We start from the raw sequence: 20515 nt of genomic DNA, 5'->3' as shown, positions 1-20515 counted from the left end.
CAAAGGATGTAATAATAGTGAAAAAAAATCAAGATTCATCAATATGGTGGAATAAAAACAAAATCCTCAGAAACTTCAGGAACAAAAATCTTAAAATTATTTTAGATTATTTTCTCCTATAACTCATAAAGCATTTTAAACTATGCTGATCATCAATAAAATACTGTTTTGGAATTTTAAAATTACCAATCATAAATATATACACTTGATGTGATTATTTGGGGTGATTTAAAAAATTTTGTATATACACATACTTTTTTTTCCAAAACATTTTGGTATAAATTGAAGAGAGTGATTCTTGACCCTAAAATATGTCAACATGTATTTCCTAAGAACAAGAATTTTGTCTTACATAACCCCACTACAATAATCAAAATCAGTAAATTCAGTATTATCTAATGTCCATGTTCAAATTTCACCAACTGTGCCAACATTATCATTTATAGTTACTCCCCTCTCCTGCCTCCAAGATTTAATGCAAGATAAAAAGCATTGTATTTAGTTATATCTCTTTTTTTTCTCCTTTAGTATGAAACAGTTCCTCAGTCTTTCTGTGATGTTTCTTGACACTGGGATATTTAAAGAGTATAGGACCTCAATTTTTAGAATATCTTCCATTTGGTTTGTCAGCTATTTACTACTGATCAGCTGCAGGCAGGCATTTCTGGCAGGAATATATCTCAGAGGTGATGTTCTGTCCTCCTCAGTGCATCACATCAGGAGTAGTGTATCACTTTATGCCTATATTGATGGTGGTAGCAATAATTTTTGTTATAGTGGTTTCCTCCGTGTTTCCCCACCAGAAATTTGGTAATTTTTCCTTTCATAAATGATTTGTGGGGAGATACAATGAGACTACGTAAGTATCCTGTTTCTCAACGAACATTAGTCACAAGTTTTGGCATTCATCAACAATTTTCTAACTTGATCATTCCTTCTAAACTTACTAGTTGGGCATTTAACTATCAGGAAGAACTCTTCCTTTTCATTCACTCATATCATTAGAAATTAACAAATTCTTTATTATACAGTAGGGTACCATCAATCACTATACATTTTTATTTGGATTCTCAAACTGTCCCAGCATTTGGCCAATGGGAGTCCCTTCAATCTGGTTCCTCTGTCCTTTTGCCAGGTCCCTATAATTCTCTGAATATTTCCTTACTTTATAAGGTAGGTGATGGAAGTATTTCATATTTTGACAGAGGAAGGTTTTAAGTGGCATACATTTGTAATATCAATAAATTGGACACTTAAAATATGTGTATATGTGTATGTTAATACTCTAGCTAGTAGTGCTTTCTACATTGTTATGAGCAAGCAATTTTAAAACTGTCTTAGGTGTAAGTAAATGTTTTGATGATGATGGAAACCAAGTTTCTCACTGTTAGTGAAAGGAGGTACAAATAAGCAAAATGAGAAAAACAGAATAAACTCTAGATTTTAAACACAGGTACACAGAAACAAAGAAATAAATACAGAGGTGTATATATGTGTGTATGTATGTGTATACATACACTCACACGTATATTTTCTAGCTCTGTTCAGTGAAAGGCCCTACAAGCAATGAAGCACCTGGAGCAATGAAAACAGCTGGCTGCCAGATCTTGGTTTCTAAATACTGCTTTAGAAACAGAAAAGGCTAACTCCCGGTTTGGGGCAAGAAAAGTACAACTCCTCCCTTTAATCTAAGAGGAAGATTAATTTAATTGTTAATAAATTTAGTAATTAATTTAATATCTTAAACTGTACACTTAAAAATGGCTAAAATGGTAAATTTCATGTTAAGTGTATTTTACCACAATAAAACAAGACAAAAAAACAATGTACAAGGTGGATGGAGCTTAATCCACATATAATTTATAGTCCACCCTTTGTATTCATAGATTCAACCAACCACAGACTGTGTAGTACTGTAGTATTTACTACTGAAAAATATCTGAATGTTAAGTGTACTGAGCAGTTCAAATTCATGTTGTTTAAGGGTGAACTGTATATGAGAACACTATGGCAAAAGCACTATTTTTTCCCATAAAGTATGAGAAATATAAAATACATCAACTGACAAATAACTGAGAAAACAGTACTGCCTGAGGCAGTTTTCTTGCCATGTCTCTCAATGCATTTATTTAGAGGAAAGGGTTCTGAGACCTTAACAGATATGCCATGTATACCAACACTTAAAGAAAATAAATGTAAAACAATACATAGTCTAAGCCTTGAACAAACTTGAAAACAAATAACATTCACTGAATATTTACTATGCAGAGAGCACTCTGCAATACTATAGAAGACACAAACAGAACAAGAAATAATCTTTGCCTTTTAGGAGCTTAAAATCCAGTGGTTTATATGAAATTTAGGACACTAAGCTCACGATAACGTAGATGACCCAGTTTAGGGAAGAGAAAACAGAATCTACCTGAAGATGTCAATCTGACTGTAACACCATGAAATGGAAAAGTGGTTTAGTTTTGAGCCCTCATATTAAAAGACTTCATTAAGAATTCAACCTCGTTTCTCAAGTTTAAATCAAATCAGATGACATGATCATTTACCTGAGATGCTAGTAGGACAAAGAGTCCATTCAGTATTAACTATTTTCTAGTAAGGTCATCTCAGAACAAGGCAAAAGGGTGCTGTGTTCTGGATTCTTCAAATGGTAAGGAAAGAAAGTCTTATTTTCTATATTTACATCAACTACCTAGCTTTCTCAGGAAAAAGTAAAGAATTATTCCTTAAATACACTCTTAAAGTAAAACTATTAAGATCTAAACCATTTCTTACTTGGATATAACTGTATCTCTTTTTTTTACCTCTTTCCCTCAAGTCCAGGGTACAGAACAAGGATGCTCAAAGATTATTAACTAAATTGAATAGGAAAATCAGGATCCCCTTTCAGAGCTCTTATTTAAAATTTCTGATATAAGTAGTAAAAGAAATTACTAAATTTGCAACATTTTATATATAATTGCATCCCTTTCAAGGATCAGAAAAAACTTTAAAGTGGATGAAAATGTATCGAACTTGGTATATAGTCTGATGCTACTTAGTAAAATATTTAAAAAGTCACAGTAATGGAACCTCCTTGAGTGTTTAAAAGCCTACTACATTTAAAGTTGAAAATGAAGCATATCAAATAACAATTTCAGTATTCTTTAAAATTCTTACCACAATCATTTCTGAAGGCTCTAATACAAGACAATCACATCCTCTTTTTCCTCCAAACTGCTTACCAAAACTATAAAAACAGAAAAATAATTTCTTTAGCAAAGGTTATAAATAAAATGCATCAATATAGAAAAAATGAACCAAAAAAACCTACATGTTAACCAAGAAATTCTGATCTTATCAGGTACACTAATAAGATTTTTTTAAAAAACAAAACAAAAACTTCCTTTTACTTGCCAAGATATATATAAGTGGTTTTAATACACAGTTGTGTGATAATTATTTTTAAAATTCTGCCTGTAACTAGTCTCTAAAACTGATTATAAAAGATATCTGCCTAATCTCAAATTTTGAACATCTATTAACATGTGTTGAATTCAGGTAAAACCACACTTACTAAAGAGTGAAGCCACAATTATGGAATATTTTTAAAAAGTAAATTTTTGAGAGTGATATTAGATAACAGATAGAAAAAAAACTTTAAAAATACTTACACTTGAATATACTAAAAAATGTAGTGAGATATAGAAGTGGTTTATTTTTAAAAAACAGTGTTGGAGGGCTTCCCTGGTGGCACAGTGGTTGAGAGTCCGCCTGCCGATGCAGGGGACACAGGTTCCTGCCCCGGTCCAGGAAGATCCCACATGCCGCGGGGGGGCTGGGCCCGTGAGCCATGGCTGCTGAGCCTGCGCGTCCGGAGCCTGTGCTCCGCAATGGGAGAGGCCACAGCAATGAGAGGTCCGCGTATCGCAAAAAAAAAAAAATCAGTGTTGGAGCCACTGGCTAGCTCTTTGGAAAAAATTAAAACTGCAGTAGTACTAAAAGAAAATTTGAGTACTTTTATGTTATTTGTCTGAGAGAAAGATTTCTAAGCAAATCAAAAAAGAAAGCACTCATAAAGGAAAAAATTGATGTTTTCATTTTAAAAGACAAACTGAACTTTTTAAAAGGTGGGATATGAAAAAAATACTAGAGACACAGAAGGTCAACATACTTAATACACAGAGTGTACATAAAAGAAATTATAAAAGCACTCTAAAATATTACAAAATGGAAATTAAGTACCATGGCTAATTATAAAATATATTAATATTATTACAAAAATAATTTTAAAATTCCAATAACACAAGCAAAACTAAAAAAAATAAACTTAATAAAGAAATGCAGAAGTCATTTATAAAAAACAACTACACAATTTTATTGATGGACTGAAAATAGGGCTTAATAAAAAGAAGTGATAAAACATACACTTACAAAGAAACTCAATATTATAAAAATGTCAATTCTCCACAAAGTATAAGGTTACATACAAATACTAGTTTATAGCCAAATCCTAATCAAAATCCAAATGAACTTACTTTTGAACATAACAAAAAAGTCACTGCTGTTTTTTCTTAAGCAGTAGCCTGTATTATTTTTGTATTTTCCCCAAAATATTCCTACCTCATCTAATACATAAAACAATGAAAAGGAAATTTGCAAAAGTTTGCTTTCATTCAAGATGGAATAACAGGGACTGGCCACAACTAGAGAAAGCCCACGCACAGCAACGAAAACCCAACGCAGTCAAAAACAAATAAATAAATAAATAATTGTGAGTGGTTTCAGACAGTGTTAACTTGGTATGTCCATTATAAAGTTTCCTCTCAATTTTCCATCTATTAGTTTTCGCATCCATTTTTGATCAGTGACTAGACCTAAAGTATTATTAGGGGCTACTGAAAAAGGTATTTTATAATTCTAATTATTCCTACTGAATTTTTTTAACATCTTTATTGGAGTATAATTGCTTTACAATGGTGTATTAGTTTCTGCTGTACAACAAAGTGAATCAGCTATACATATACATATATCCCCATATCTCCTCCCTCTTGCGTCCCCCTCCCACCCTCCCTATCCCACCTCTCTAAGTGGCCAAAGCACCGATCTGCTCTCCCTGTGCTATGCAGCTGCTTCCCACTAGCTATCTATTATACATTTGGTAGTGTATATATGTCCATGCCACTCTCTCACTTTGCCCCAGCTTACCCTTCCCCCTCCTCATGTCCTCAAGTCCATTCTCTACGTCTGTGTCTTTATTCCTGTCCTGCTCCTAGGTTCTTCAGAACCATTTTTTTTTTATTCCATATATATGTGTTAGCATACAGTATGGAGGTTCCTTAAAAAACTAAAAATAGAACTACCATATGACCCAGAAATCCCACTATTGGGCATATACCTAGAGAAAACCATAATTCAAAAAGAGTCATGCACCACAATGTTCATTGCCGCACTATTTACAATAGCCAGGACATGGAAGCAACCTAAGCGTCAATCAACAGACAGATGGATAAAGAAGATGTGGCACATATATACAATGGAATATTACTCAGCCATAAAAAGAAGTGAAATTGGGTTATTTGCAGTGAGATGGATGGACCTAGAGCCTGTCATATAGAGTGAAGTCAGAAACAGAAAAACAAATACCATATTCCTACTGAATTTATCAGCTAGAGTACTGATATAAAGAAACACTCCCTTGTGCACCACAACTAGAGCCTGCGCACCACAACCACTGAGCCCTCGCACCTCAACTAGAGAAACCCGTGTGCCGCAACTAAGACCCGAAGCAGCCAATAAATAAATAAATATTAAAAAAAAAAAAAAAGAAAGAAACACACTCCCTCATCAACTATTTGAGTTCCTGGTACAATAATTTACACAAGAAAGGCATGAGAAAAGCTGCAATGGAGATGACATGATTGTATATTAAGTAAATTCTATACATTCTGTTTTTAGGGAATTCCCTGGCAGTCCAGTGGTTAGGACTTGGTGCTTTCACTGATGTGGCCTGGGTTGATCCCTGGTCAGGGAACTAAGATCCTGCAAGCAGCATGGCGTGGCCGAAATGAAACAAAGTAAAGTATTAAAAGGAAAGAAATAAGTGAATTTACCAAGATTGAAGGATACAAGCTTAATATCCAAAAGTTAACCCTTTTACTGTATGATAGCAATGAACAATCTGAAATCTTTTAATTCCATTAAAGGCAGAATAAAAACACAGAAAACTTGAGATAAATTTACCAAAACGTGCATAAGACCTGTACAAAACTGCCAACTAAAACACTATAAAACATTGCCAAGAAAATTAAAGATGTCCCAAATAAAATAAGATATATCCTGTTTATGGATTGAAATATTCTACAAATTCAATATAATCAACAAGTTGCCTTAGAGAAATTGACACGATGATTCTATTTACATAAAAATGTAAAAGACCTAAAATAGCTAAACCAATTCTGGAAAACAAGAACAAAGGTGGAATATTTTATATTTCAAGATATACTTTTATAAAGCTAGAATACTCAAGATAGTATGGCATCAGATTAACTTATAGATCAATAAAACAGGAGAGAAAACAAAATCAGACCCATATATATAAGTTCAACTGATTTTTTGAAAAAAGTGCCAAGGTAATTCAATGGGGGAAAAGATATTATTTTCTATAAATGGTGATGAAACAACCAGATATCAATACAGAAAAAAAGATCTTAACACCATAAACAAAAATTAGAAATGGATCAGAGAATATAAATGAAACAATGGAAATTATAAAATTCTCATCGCAACAGACTTTTTGTACATGTCCTAGACAAGGGTTAGGAAGCTTCCTTCCATATATCTAATATTTTAAAAATTTTATCATGAATGGGTTTTGGGTTTTATCAATCTGTTTTTCTGTTTACTGAAAAGATCATGTAGTTTTTGCCTATTTTCTTTACTAATGGAGAATACTGCATTAATTGTTTTATGGATGTTAAAATTCCTTGCACTCCTAGGATAAACCCAACTTGGTCACAATGTCTAATACTTCTAATATATTCCTGGATTTGATTTGCTGTTATTTTGTTAATGATTTCTGCATGTATATTCAGGAGAAATAACAATTTGCAGTTTTCTTATGATACTACATCATCAGGACAATACTATACTCATAAAAGAGATCAAAAATGTTCTTTCTTCCCCTATTTCTTCATTAAATATTTGAAAACACAAGCAGTAAAGCCATCTGGGCCTAGGCATTTCATTGTGGGAATATATATAATTATTAATTAATTTATTTATTTTTTATAAGTATATTCAAAGTTTCTAATTCTTTTTGAGTGCATTTACAGTAATCTTTTTAAGATTTGCCCTATTTTTTGGTATACACTGGCTCATAAAATCCCCTAACAATACTTTCAATTTCTGTAGGATGGTAATATCCCCTTTCAATGCCTGATTTTAATAATCTGTGTCTTCTTTTTTAAAAGATCAGTCTAACGCAAGGTTTAACAATTTTGTTGATCTTTCCAAAGAACTAGCTTTTCATTTCATTAATTTCCCTCTACTGTTTTTCTGTTTATTTCACTGATCTCCACTCAAACTTTACTTCTGTTCACTTTGAGTTTACTTTGTTATTCTTATTGTTAAGCTGGAAACTTAAGATGATTGAATTGAGACCATATGTTTCTCATAAAAGTGCTATAAATTTCCCTCTAGGTCCTTCAGTTGAATTCCATCAATTACGATGCATGTTCATCTTCATTCATTTCAAAATATTTTCTAATTTCTGTTGTCAACTCTTCCCCGACCTATGGGTCATTTACAAAGGCACTGTTTCAATTCCCACATTCTACTCTGATATTTATAATTCAACTCCAACATACTCAGAGGACAAACTCTGTATGATTTCAATCCTTTTTAATTTACTGAGACTTGTTTTATGGCCTAGAATATGCTCTATATTGGAGAATGATCTCTTAAGTCTAAAAAAATTACGTATCAGATCAAAGTGGTTAATAATATTTAAGTTTTATCTTTATTAATTTTTCAGTCTAGCAATTCTATCACTTACTGAGAGTAGAGTTTTCAAATCTCAGCCATAACTGTTGATATGATTATGCGATTTTTCTTTAGTCCGTTGATATGATGGATTAATTGATTTTTGACTGTTGAACCAGCCTTGTATACCTGAGTTAAATCCCACTTGGTTACAGTGTGCATTTCTTTTTATTCATTTCTACCATATCTCATTCTGATTCTTATGTTTGCTCTGTCTCTTCCAACTGTGTTTTTTGCCCTTCAGAAGTCCTTGTAATTTTTTCTTGCTAGTCAGACATGATGTACTGGATAAAAAGAATTGCTGTTATTAGGCCTTTAGTCATATGCCAGTAAGGTGTGAGGGAAGGGGAAGCATTTTATAATTCTATGATTAGGTCTCATTCTTTGGTGAGCCTTTGCTTGTGGATTGTGAACTTCACACGTTTCTCAGTTACTTTCCTTCTTTTAGGTGGGACAGGATTGCTAGAGTGGGCTAGCGCTGAGTTACTTCCCTTTCTTTATACGAAAAGCTAGAGCCAACATGAGTTGGGTATTCCCTTTCTGCAGGTCTGTTAGGCTCTGCTGGAATAGTTTCTCCTAACAGCAGACATTCTTAAGAAGAATGCTGTGGCATATTTCAAAATGTTTCCTTTTACCTTCCCCCTGCCAGGAGCACATGGGCTTTTTCTCTGTTATTCACCATGAGAACCTGGCAGAGATCTGTGAGGTAAAACTCAAAGTGTGGAGATCCCTTCAATGACACTGTCTTCCTGGATTTTTTAACTCTCAGGGTAGTCCATACTGAGCTTCCAGCAGTTCATCAATTACAGTTCAATTGGGGCTTCCCTGGTGGCGCAATGGTTGAGAGTCCGCCTGCCAATGCAGGGGACACGGGTTCGTGCCCTGGTCCGGGAAGATCCCACATGCCGCGGAGCGGCTGGGCCCGTGAGCCATGGCCGCTGAGCCTGCGTGTCCGGAGCCTGTGCTCCGCAACAGGAGAGCCCACAACAGTGAGAGGCCCGCGTACCGCAAAAACAAAACAAAACAAAACAAAAAACCAATTACAGTTCAATTTTCCCTACCCTGGCACTAGCTCCCTCAGAGATTGCTGCTTTAAATTTTGATTTTCTGTATTTGTCTGTCATTCTAATTTGGGGACAGCAGTTTGCCCTTGTTACCTCACTTACCTTATGGATCTAAGAAAGGTTACTGATTTTTCAGTTCAACTTTTTACTTGTTATTAAGATGGAGTGGCAATTTCCAAGATTCTTACATGGCCTAGTGGAAACTGGAAGTCCAGGAATATTTTGAATCTACAGATTAATTTGGGGAGACTTGCACTTAATAATATTTCATCTTCCAGTGTATGAACATGGATTGTTTCTACATATATTTATATCTTCTTTAATTTCACTTAGTAATATTTTACATTTTTCATTGTACAGTAAGTCCTCTACGTACAAACCTTCAAGTTGTGAAATTTCAAAGATGGGAACATGGGTTTGCATGTCCAATCACATAAGTTAGTTTACATGCCTGGCATACACTGTCATGTGTGTGCATCCTCTACAAGTGGTTGTGCTTTTGTGTACTTTACTGTATAGTACTGTATAAAGTACAGTAGTACAGTATCTTTATTTCAAGCCCAGGATGTCTGGAAGTAGGCGTAAAAGCAGCGGTGATGTAGCTGGTACTGTACTATTATACTTTTCAAGGTACTGTACTGAAAATTAAAAATGTTTTATTTTTTGTTTTTTGTGTATTATTTGTGTGAAAAGTATTATAAACGTATTACAGTACAATATAGCTGACTGTGTTAGTTGGGTACCTAGGCTAACTTTGTTGGACTTACAAACTCTCAGAATGGAACTCGTTCGTATGTAGGAGACTTACTGTATAAGTTTTACACTTTATAAAATTAATGAAATTTTAATTAATTGTTAAAATACTTAATATTTTTTCTTTTTGATGCTATTCTGAATGGCACTGTTTCCTTAATTTCATTTTTATTTTATTCATTGCTAGTATAAAGAAATACAATTGGTTTTTATACATTGATCCTATATCCTGTGACCCTGATATACTCTAAGTTCTAGTAGTTAAGTTTGTAGGTCCTTAAAGTTTTCTACATACAGAAACCGGTAAAGGCAGTTTTATTTCTTCCTTCCTATTCCATAAGTAACACCCATTCATGATAAAACTCTCAATAAACCAGGAATGGAGGGGAACTTCCACAACTTGACAATGACTATCAACAAAGCACCAACAGCTAGTATCGCACTTAATGGTGAGAAACTCAATGCTTTACCAAGAACAGGAACTCAGTAATGATGCTCCCTCTCAACCACTGTTTTCAAGATGGTATTGGAAGTCCTAGCTAATATAATAAGATAAGGAAATAAAAGGTATACAGATGGGAAGGAAGACATAAAACTGTCCTTGTTCTCAGATGACATGATCATCTACGGAGAAAACCTGAAAAAACTTACCAAGAAAACTCCTAAAACTAATAAGTCATTATAGCACGGCTGCAGGATACAAGGTTAATATACAAAAGTTAACTGCTTTCCTATATACCAGCAAGAACATGTAAAATTTGAAATAAAAAACACAATGCCATCTGCATTAGTATCCCCCCAAAATGAAATAGTTGACCCTTGAACAACACAGGGGTTAGGGGTGCCAAACCTTCCTCAGTCAAAAATCTGAGTATAATTTTACAGTCAGCCCTCCATACCGGCAGTTCCACATCTGCTAATGCAACCAACCTCGAATCCTGTAGTACTGTAGAATTTAGTGCAAAGTATCTACGTGTAAGTGGACCTGTGTAGTTCAAACCAGTGTTCTCCAAGGGTCAACTGTACTATGGTAAAAATCTAACAAAATCTACATAAAATCTGTATGACAAAAATTACAAAACTCTGATAAAAATATCAAAGAAATAAATAAATGAAGAGATAGTCCATGTTCATGGACAGGAAGACTCAATGTTGTGAAGATGTCAGTACTTCCCACTTGATTTATAGACCTAACACAATCCCAGTCAGAATTCCAGACTGTTATTTTGTGGATAAATAGTCAACACAACATTGAAAGAGAAGAACAAAATAAAGGGCTGATGTTACCAGACTTCTAGATTTACCACAAAGCTATAGTAATCAAGACAGTGTGGTAATGGTGAAAAAATAAATACATAAATGGAACAGAAATAGAGAGCCCGGGAATAAACCTCAATAAATATAGTCAACTGATCTTCGACAAAGGAGCAAAGGCAGCACATTGGAGCAAAGTTAGTCTTTTTAACAAATGATGCTGAAACAACTGGATATACACATGTAAAAAAATAATTTAGACACACACTTCACAAAAATTAACTCAAAATGGACCACAGGCCTAAATGGAAAATGCAAAACTATAAAATTCTAGAAGATAACACAGGAGAAAACCTAGATGACTCTGGCTATAGCAATGACTTTTGTAAATAAAATACTAAAGGCATGATACATAAAGTAGTAATAGAGAAGCTGAACTTCATTAAAATTAAAAACTTCTGCTCTACAAAAGACACAGTTAAAAGAGTAACACAAGCCACAGACTGGGAGAAAATATTTGAAAAGGTAATTCTGATACAATAAGTCCTCCTACATATGGACCGTCAAGTTGTGAACTTTCAAAGATGCGAACATGTGTCTGCATGTCCAGTCACGTAAGTTAGTTCACCTGTCTGGCATACACTGTCATGTGCGTGCATCCTCTACAAGTGGCTGTGCTTTTGTGTACTTTACTGTACAGTACGTACAGAGTACAGTAGTACAGTATCTTTATTTCAAGCCCAGGATGTCCAGAAGCAAGTGTAAAAGCAGCAGTGATGTAGCTGGTACTGCTAAGAAGCACCAGCTGTTGTACTGTACTACTGTACTTTTCAAGGTACTGTACTGTAAGATTAAAAATGTTTTACTTTTTGTGTTTGATTTTTATGTATTATTTGTGTGAAAAGTATTATAAACCTATTACAGTACAGTACTATATAGCTGATTGTGTTAGTTGGGTACCTAGGCTAACTTTGTTGGACTTAAGAACAAACTGGACTTACGAATGCACTCTTGGACCAGAACTCATTCACATGTAGGGGACTTACTATAAAGGACTGTTATCTAAAACATACAAATAACTCTTAAAACAACAATAAGAAAACAAACAACATAATTAAAAAATGGGCCAAAGACCTTAACAGACACTCCACTAAAGAAGATATACAGATGACAAGTAAGCACATGAAATAATGTTCCTTATCATATGTCATTACGGAAGTGCAAATTAAAGCAACAAGATACCACTACGCCTTATGAGAATGGCCAAAATCCAGAACACTGACAACACCAAATGCTGGCTAGGATGTGGATCAACAAGAACTCTCATTCACTGCTGCTAACAATGCAAAATGGTACAGTCACCTTGGAAAACAGCTTGGCAATTTCTTACACAACTAAAAATATTCTTACCACATGACAGTAATTATGTTCCCTGGGTATTTACCCAAAGGAGTTGAAAATTTATGTCCACAGAAACACTTGCACCTGTATGTTTCAGCAACTTTATTCATAACTGCAAAAACTTGGAAGCAACCAAGATATCCCTCAGCATGTGAATGGATAAATAAACTATGGTACATTCAGATGACAGACTATTATTCAGTGCTAAAAGAAATGAGCTGTTAAGCTATGAAAAGACATGGAGGAAACTTATATGTATATTTCTAAGTGAAAGAACCGAATCTGAAAACACTACATATGGGTATGATTTAAACTATATGACACTGTGGAAAATGCAAAACTATGAATACAATAAAAGGCAGTGGTTGCCAGGGGTTGGCGGAAGGGAGGAATTAACAGGTAGAACCCAGAGGAATTTTAGGGCTGGGAAACTACTCTGTACGATACTATTGGGTTGGTCAGAAAATGCCTTCAGCTTTTAAGTAAAAATAAAAGACACATTTTTCATTCTCGCCAAAAACTTTACTGAACAACATATTCACTGTTTTGTTCCACTACCTTCTGACATTTTTCAGGCAACTTCATAATTCCATCTTCCCAAAACTTTTTATCTTTTTGAGGAAAGAACTGTTCCAGGTGCCTTTTACAGTCTTCCAGGAAATGGAAATATTTTCCATTAAGAAAATTTTGTAAAGACCAAAATAAATGGAAATCAGAAGGTACCATGTCTGGTGAATGCGGCAGATGAATCAGAACTTCCCTGCCAAGCTGTAACAGTTCTTGCCTGGTCATAAAAAAAACATGCTGTCTTGTGGTATCCTGATGGAAGATTATGCGTTTTCTGTTGACTAATTCTGGACACTTTTCATCAAGTGCTGCTTTCAGTTGGTCTAATTGGCAGCAGTACTAATTGGAATTAATCGTTTCATTTTCCGGAAGGAGCTCGTAATAGAGGACTCCTTTCCAATCCCACCATATACACAACATCACCTTCTTTGGATGACGAACGGCCTTTGGTGTGGTTGGTGGTGGTTCATTTTGCTTGCCTCACGATCTCTTCTGTTCCACATTATTGTACAGTATCCGCTTTCATCTCCCATCACAATTTGTTTTAAAAATGGAACGTTTTCATTACGTTTAAGTAGAGAATCACAGGCGGAAATACGGTCAAGAAGGTTTTTTTTGCTTAACTTATGTGGAACCCAAACATCAAAGCGATTAACCTAACTGAGCTGGTGCAAATGATTTTCAAAACTTGATTTGGATATTTTCAATATGTTGGCTATCTCCTGCGAGGTATAATGTTGACTGTTCTCAATTAATGTCTCGATTTGATCACTATCAACTTCAACTGGTCTACCTGACCGTGGAGCATCATCCAGCAAGGAATCTCCAGCATCAAACTTCACAACCCACTTTTGACATGTTCAATCAGTCACAGCACCTCCTCCAAACACTGCACAAATCTTTTTGTGTGTTTCAGTTGTATTTTTACCTTTCTTGAAATAATAAAGCATAATATGACAAAAATGTTGCTTTTTTCTTCCATCTTCAATATTAAAATGGCTGCACAAAAATTCACCAATTTTGATAAGTTTTTTAAAAATGCACGCTGATATGACAGCTGTCACACACAATCTAACAAAATTGCTTTGAATGAAGTTTAAGACAACTAAGTGCTACTAGAGCCATCTTATGGGAAAAAAATGAATGAAACTTTTGGCCAACCCAATATAATGGTGGAAATAATTTGTCCAAACACACAGAATGTACAATACCAAGAGTGAACCCTAACATAAACTATGTACTTTGGGTGATAATGATGTGGCAATACAGGTTCATCAACCATAACAAATGTACCACCTTGGTGAGAGAAGTTCATAATGGTGTAGGCTATGCATGAGTAGGGGCAGAGAGTATATGAAAAATCTCCATACCTTCTGTTCCATGCTGTAAACCTAAAATTGCTGTAAAAAACACAGCCTATTTTGAAATAAACAATAAATCATTTCTTATGAAAATCCCATCAGGATTTATAAATCAACAAGCAGATCCTTATATCTATATGGAAAAACAAAGGACATAAAATAATCAAAACCATTCTAAAAATGATCAAAGTTGTGAGACTTACAATACTGATTTGACAACTTACAACGAGCCACAATAATTAAGACAGCAGATTGGTACCAAGATAGAAAAATAGTTAAATGGAACAGAGTAAATATTAGTTCAGAATAAACAAACATATATACGGTCTACTAATTTTCAACAAAGGTACCAAGGCAATTCAATGCCTTTTCATCAAATGGCACTGGGTCAACTGGCTATCCTTAAGCAAAGACAAAAAGAAACAGAAACAAAACCAAAACCAAAACCAAAAATGAAGTTATAATAGACACAGGCCAAAATATAACAGCTGAAACTGAAAACCTTCTAGAAAAGAATCATAAGAGAAAATAATTGTGGGATTAGGTTAAACAAAGATTTCTTAGATATGACACCAAAACCTCAATCCTCAAAAGAAAAAACAATAAATTGAATTTCATCAAAATGCAAAATATTTGTGCTTCAAAAGATACTCTGGGGCCTCCCTGGTGGCGCAGTGGTTGAGAGTCCGCCTGCCGATGCAGGGGATACGGGTTCGTGCCCCGGTCTGGGAGGATCCCATATGCCGCGGAGCGGCTGGGCCCGTGAGCCATGGCCGCTGGGCCTGCGCATCCGGAGCCTGTGCTCTGCAACGGGAGAGGCCACAACAGTGAGAGGCCCGCATACCGCAAAAAGAAAAAAAAAAAAAAGATACTCTGAAGGAAAAGACAAGCCACAGAAAAAAGAAAATATACACAAATCATACATCTGATAAAGAACTTGTATCCAAAACATCTAAGTTCTTAAAACTTGATAAGACCAAAAAAAAACAATTAAAAATCATACATCTCATAAAAAACTTGTATCCAAAGCATATAAATTTCCTACAACTTGATAAGACAAACAATATAAACAAAAAATGGAGAAACACTTTGAACAGATATTTCAACAGAGGTATAGGAATGCTTCATAAGCACATGAAAATATCCTCAACAATACTAGTCACTACTGAAACACAAGTTAAAATCACTGAGATACTGTTAAACACATACTAGAATGGCAATAATCAAAAGGCTGTCAATATCAAGTGATGGAGAGGATGTAGAAAAACTAGATCCATGATATGTTCCTGGTCAGTATGTAAAATGATAGTCATCTTTTAAGCAATTTTCCCCTTTCCTCAAAACTTAAATATATATTTATATGACACAGCAGTTCCAATCCTGGATATCTACAAAAGAAACAAAAATACACAGCCCATATAAAGCCTTGTATGTGCATCTTTATAGCAGCATTATTCATAAAAGCCCCTAAAATAAAACAATAAAAATTTTCAAAATTTTCATCTTCTCATGAATGGCTAGACAAATGTGAAACTTTATAGAATAAAATACAATTTAACAATTTTTAAAAAAGGAAAAGCTACACCTGTTATGGGCTAAAACAGGGATAAACCTCAAAAACATTATGCTAAGTGAAAAAAGTCAAACAAAATACCACTTTTAAATATTTGCAGGAGGTAGATATTGAGACAGAAAGTGTATCAGATTAACTGCAAAAGAGCATGAGGAACTTTTTCAGGTAATGGAAGTCTTCTAAAACTGTGGTGCACCAATGTATACATTAATTACAAAGTATTAAACTGTAAACTTATGATGGGTGAATTTTTTTTTTTTTTTTTTTTTTTTTGCAGTACGCGGGCCTCTCACTGCTGTGGCCTCTCCCGTTGTGGAGCACAGGCTCTGGATGCTCAGGCTCAGCGGCCATGGCTCACGGGCCCAGCCGCTCCGCAGCATGTGGGATCCTCCCGGACCGGGGCACGAACCCGTGTCGCCTGCATCGGCAGGCACACTCTCAACCACTGCGCCACCAGGGAAGCCCACGATGGGTGAATTTTATGCTATGTAAATTATACACCAGTAAAGCTATTTTAAGAAAACTGTCTGGGACCTCCCTCATGATGCAGCGGTTAAGAATCTGCCTGCCAATGCAGGGGACATGGATGGGTTCGATCTCTGGTCCGGGAAGATCCCACATGCCGCGGAGGAACTAAGCCCGCGCACCACAACTACTGGGCCTGTGCTCTAGAGCCCATGAGCCACAACTACTGAGTCTGCATGCCGCAACTACTGAAGCCCACGCACCTAGAGCCTGTGCTCCGCAACAAGAGAAGCCACCGCAACGAGAAGCCCGTGCACCACAACGAAGAGTAGCCCCCACTTGATGCAACTAGAGAAAGCTTACACTCAGCAACAAAGACCCAACGCAACCAAAAATAAATAAATAAATAAAACTCTTATTTAAAAAAAAAAGAAAACTAGGAATATACAAAAGAGAATATTTACAAACTTGGAGTAGGCAAAGATTAGTTAAAACACATAAGTACTTCAAGTAAAAAGAAAAAAATCATCCTTTGGACTTTATCACATTTAAGAAGTTACCACTGAAAAATAAAAAGGCAAGACACAATCTGGGAAAAATATCTGCAATACACATAACTCACAAAGGACTTTTATATATGATATATAAATAACTACTATAACTCAAAAACAAAAAGACCACCTCAAAAGAATTGAGTTAACTTTCCACAAAAGATACATGAGTGGTCAATAACTACATGCAAAAATGCTAAATAGGATTAGTTATCATGGAAATGAAAATTTATACCAAAATGAGATCCCATTACATACACACCAGAATAGCTAAAATTAGAAGACTGACCATCATTTCAAGTGCTGAAGAGGATGCTGAGCAAATGGAATTCTCCAAAACTGGTAGTGGGAATGTAAATGATAAAACCACTCAACAAAACATTTTGGCAGTTTTTTTAAAAAGTTAAACATATCTACGATACAACTCAGCCACTGTACTTCTAGGTATTTACTTAAGAAAAACAAAAGCACCTATTCACACAAAGATTTGTACATAAATGTTCACAGGTGCTTTATTTGTAACAGCCAAAAATTGGAAACAAACTTCATGTCTTTCGATAGATGAAAGGATAAATACCTTGTGGTATATCCACACAATGGAATATACTGAGCAAATTTACAAAATGAGCTACTGGTATACACAGCAACATGAAGGAATCCCCAAAACATTATGCTAAGTGAAAAATCTTAGCTATAGGGCTTCCCTGGTGGCGCAGTGGTTGAGAGTCCGCCTGCCGATGCAGGGGACACGGGTTTGTGCCCCGGTCTGGGAAGATCCCACATGCTGCGGAGCGGCTGGGCACGTGAGCCATGGCCGCTAAGCCTGCGCATCCGGAGCCTGTGCTCCGCGATGGGAGAGGCCACGACAGTGAGAGGCCGGCGTACCACAAAAAAACAAACAAAAAAAAACCCCAAAAAACAACTTAGCTATTAAAAACTATACAACATATTATTCCAATTATATAAAATAGTTGGAAACGTGAACTGATCTATATGCCAGAAAGCAGAGCAGTGGTTGCCTAATGATGAGAGTGCAGGAAAGTAGAGATTACAAACAGGCAACTAGATAAAGGACATCTACGAAAATTTTAGAGTTATGATTATACTTGGCGAAAAACTCAATGTTTCCACCTTTCCATCACCAACTCCCCTTTTGGACTGAGAACAAGTAAAAGATGTCTACTTTTACTATGTCTCTTCAACATTGTACTGTAGTTTCTTCCCAGTGCAACAAGGCAGGAAAACAGGTGGGGGAGAGGGGGCAGGCATTCACATTACGAAAAGAAAGAAGCAGAACTGTCTATTCACAGATGACAAAATCACTTATTTAGAAAATCCTAAAAACCTATAAAACAGCTACTGGAACTCATATATGAATTTAGTAAGGATACAAAATATAAGATCAACATATGCAACACCTGAACACTGAATAATACAAAACATTGCCATGAGAAATTTAAGAAGACCTAAGTTAATAAGAGTGATGCATCTTGTTCATGGTTCAAGAGTTGACTGTTAAAATGTCAACATTCCCCAAACTGGTCTAAAGATTCAATGCATTCCCAAACAAAATCCCAGGCTTTTTTTTTTTTTTTAATTAACAAACTGATTCCAAAATTCATAAGGAATTATAAAAAACCTATAGTAACCAAAACAACTTGGCGAAGTTGGAGGACCCATACTACCTTATTTTGTGATTTATGATAAAGGTACAGTTGTCAGGATAATGTGGTACTGGCACCAGGTAGAAAAATAAATCAATTAAATTTAAACAAATATAAAATAAAAAGTTGAGCTCACTGGTTTGCAGGGCAGAAATAGAGACACAGATGTAGAGAACAAACGTATGGACACCAATGGGAGAAACTGGCGTGGGGGTGGTGTTGGTGGTGGGATGAACTGGGAGATTGGGATTGACATATATACACTAATATGCATAAAATGGATAACTAATAAGAACCTGCTGTATAAAAAAGTAAATAAAATTCAAAAAAAAAAGAGTTCACACCAAAAAAATTTTTTTAACAAATATGCAAAGGTAATTCAGAGAAAGGATAGTTTTGTCAACACATACTGCTGGACTAATTGAATATGCATAGGTAAAAAACTGAAATTAGACCCATATATCACACCATGTAAAAAAACTAGCTCTAAGTAGATCACAGACCTAAACAGATGATAGTAAAATCTAAAACTATAAAACTTGCAGAAGAAATTATAGAAGATAATTCTTAGTGACCTTGGGTTAATAAAAGATTTCTTACATACAACAAAAGCACAGTTCATTAAAGAAAAAAAAAACTTGATAAACTGCACTTCATCAAAATTAAGTTCTTCAGCACTTTGAAAAACAATTAACAGATGAAAAACACAATCCACAGACTGGCAGAAAATATTTGCAAGTTACACACCTGTTAAAGGACTTGTATATAGCATATATAAAGAACTTCTGAAACTCAAAAATAAGAAATTAAACAACTCTGCCAACCCCCCGACACCCCCCCCACACAAGCCACCCTTCCCCAAATGGGCAAGATTCAAAAGGACACTTCACAAAAGATATATGATTGACAAATAAGCACATGAAAAGATGCCCACCATCATTAGTCTTTAGGAAAATGCAAATTTAAATCACAATCAGATATCACCACATACAAATTAGGATATGTTAACTTAAAAACACTGACCATACCTAGTGTTAGTAAGGATATGATGCGGAACAGCTGGAACTCTCATGCACTGCTGGTGGGAGTATAAAGTGGCACAACAACTTTGGAAAAGAGTATGGAACTTTCTTAAAAGGTTAAACATCCACTACATCACTAGCTATTCCTAGGTATATACTCAAAATAAATCAAAGTATGTGTCCACATGAAGACTTCTAACCCAGTTATTCCATTGCTAAAAATTTACTCAAGAGAAATGGAAGCATATGTCCATATAAAGACTTGGACACAAATGTTCATAGTAACACTAGTTAAAAATAGGATAAAACCTAAATGTCCACCAGTAGTTGAATGCTAAACAAATAGTGATATATCCAAAAAAAAAGGATACTGCAATAAAAGTTAAATATTGATATGCATAACATGGATAAACCTCAACATGATTTTATTGAGTGTAAGAAACCAGAGAAGAAAAGAGTACATATTATATGCTTCACCTTGTATAAAATTATAAAAAATGTAAACTGATTTATAGTGACCCCCCCCCAAAAAAATCTCAGTGATTCAGTGACCTCTGGGGATGAAGGGACAGAGCAAGGAAGGATGAGCAAGGTTTACAAAGAGACCTGAGGAAACTTTGAGGGGGTTGGACATGGTAGTTTTATGGGTGTATACATATGTCAAACTTATCAAATTATAACTTTAAATATGTGCAGTTTAGTTTATGTCAATTATACCTTAATAAAGTTGTTAAATAGGACAGACTTAAGAAACTGAAAACGCAAATCAAATGAGATAAAAATGCATGCAATACCTGTCAGCTTGC

At 35.1% G+C, this 20515-nt stretch overlaps 1 protein-coding gene across 6 annotated transcripts in view; it reads right to left on the bottom strand.

Moving 5' to 3' along the window:
* The window catches only part of RAPGEF6 (Rap guanine nucleotide exchange factor 6), a gene marked incomplete at its 3' end in the record, with an annotated part of 221145 nt that overhangs the window by 159885 nt on the left and 40745 nt on the right, over positions 1 to 20515 (bottom strand). For all 6 annotated transcript variants that reach the window (XM_082623744.1, XM_082623747.1, XM_082623745.1 and 3 more), the window contains one exon: positions 3172 to 3241. In XM_082623744.1, coding sequence (XP_082479870.1) covers positions 3172 to 3241 — 70 coding nt within the window. The remainder of the gene's footprint in view (positions 1 to 3171; positions 3242 to 20515) is intronic.

The sequence above is a fragment of the Mesoplodon mirus genome (genome assembly GCF_964341445.2).
Source record: "Mesoplodon mirus genome assembly, chromosome: 5".
Classification (NCBI taxonomy): Eukaryota; Metazoa; Chordata; class Mammalia; order Artiodactyla; family Ziphiidae; genus Mesoplodon; species Mesoplodon mirus.
The sequence above is the reverse complement of the archived record's forward strand: the minus strand, read 5'-3'. Positions and strand labels throughout refer to the sequence as shown.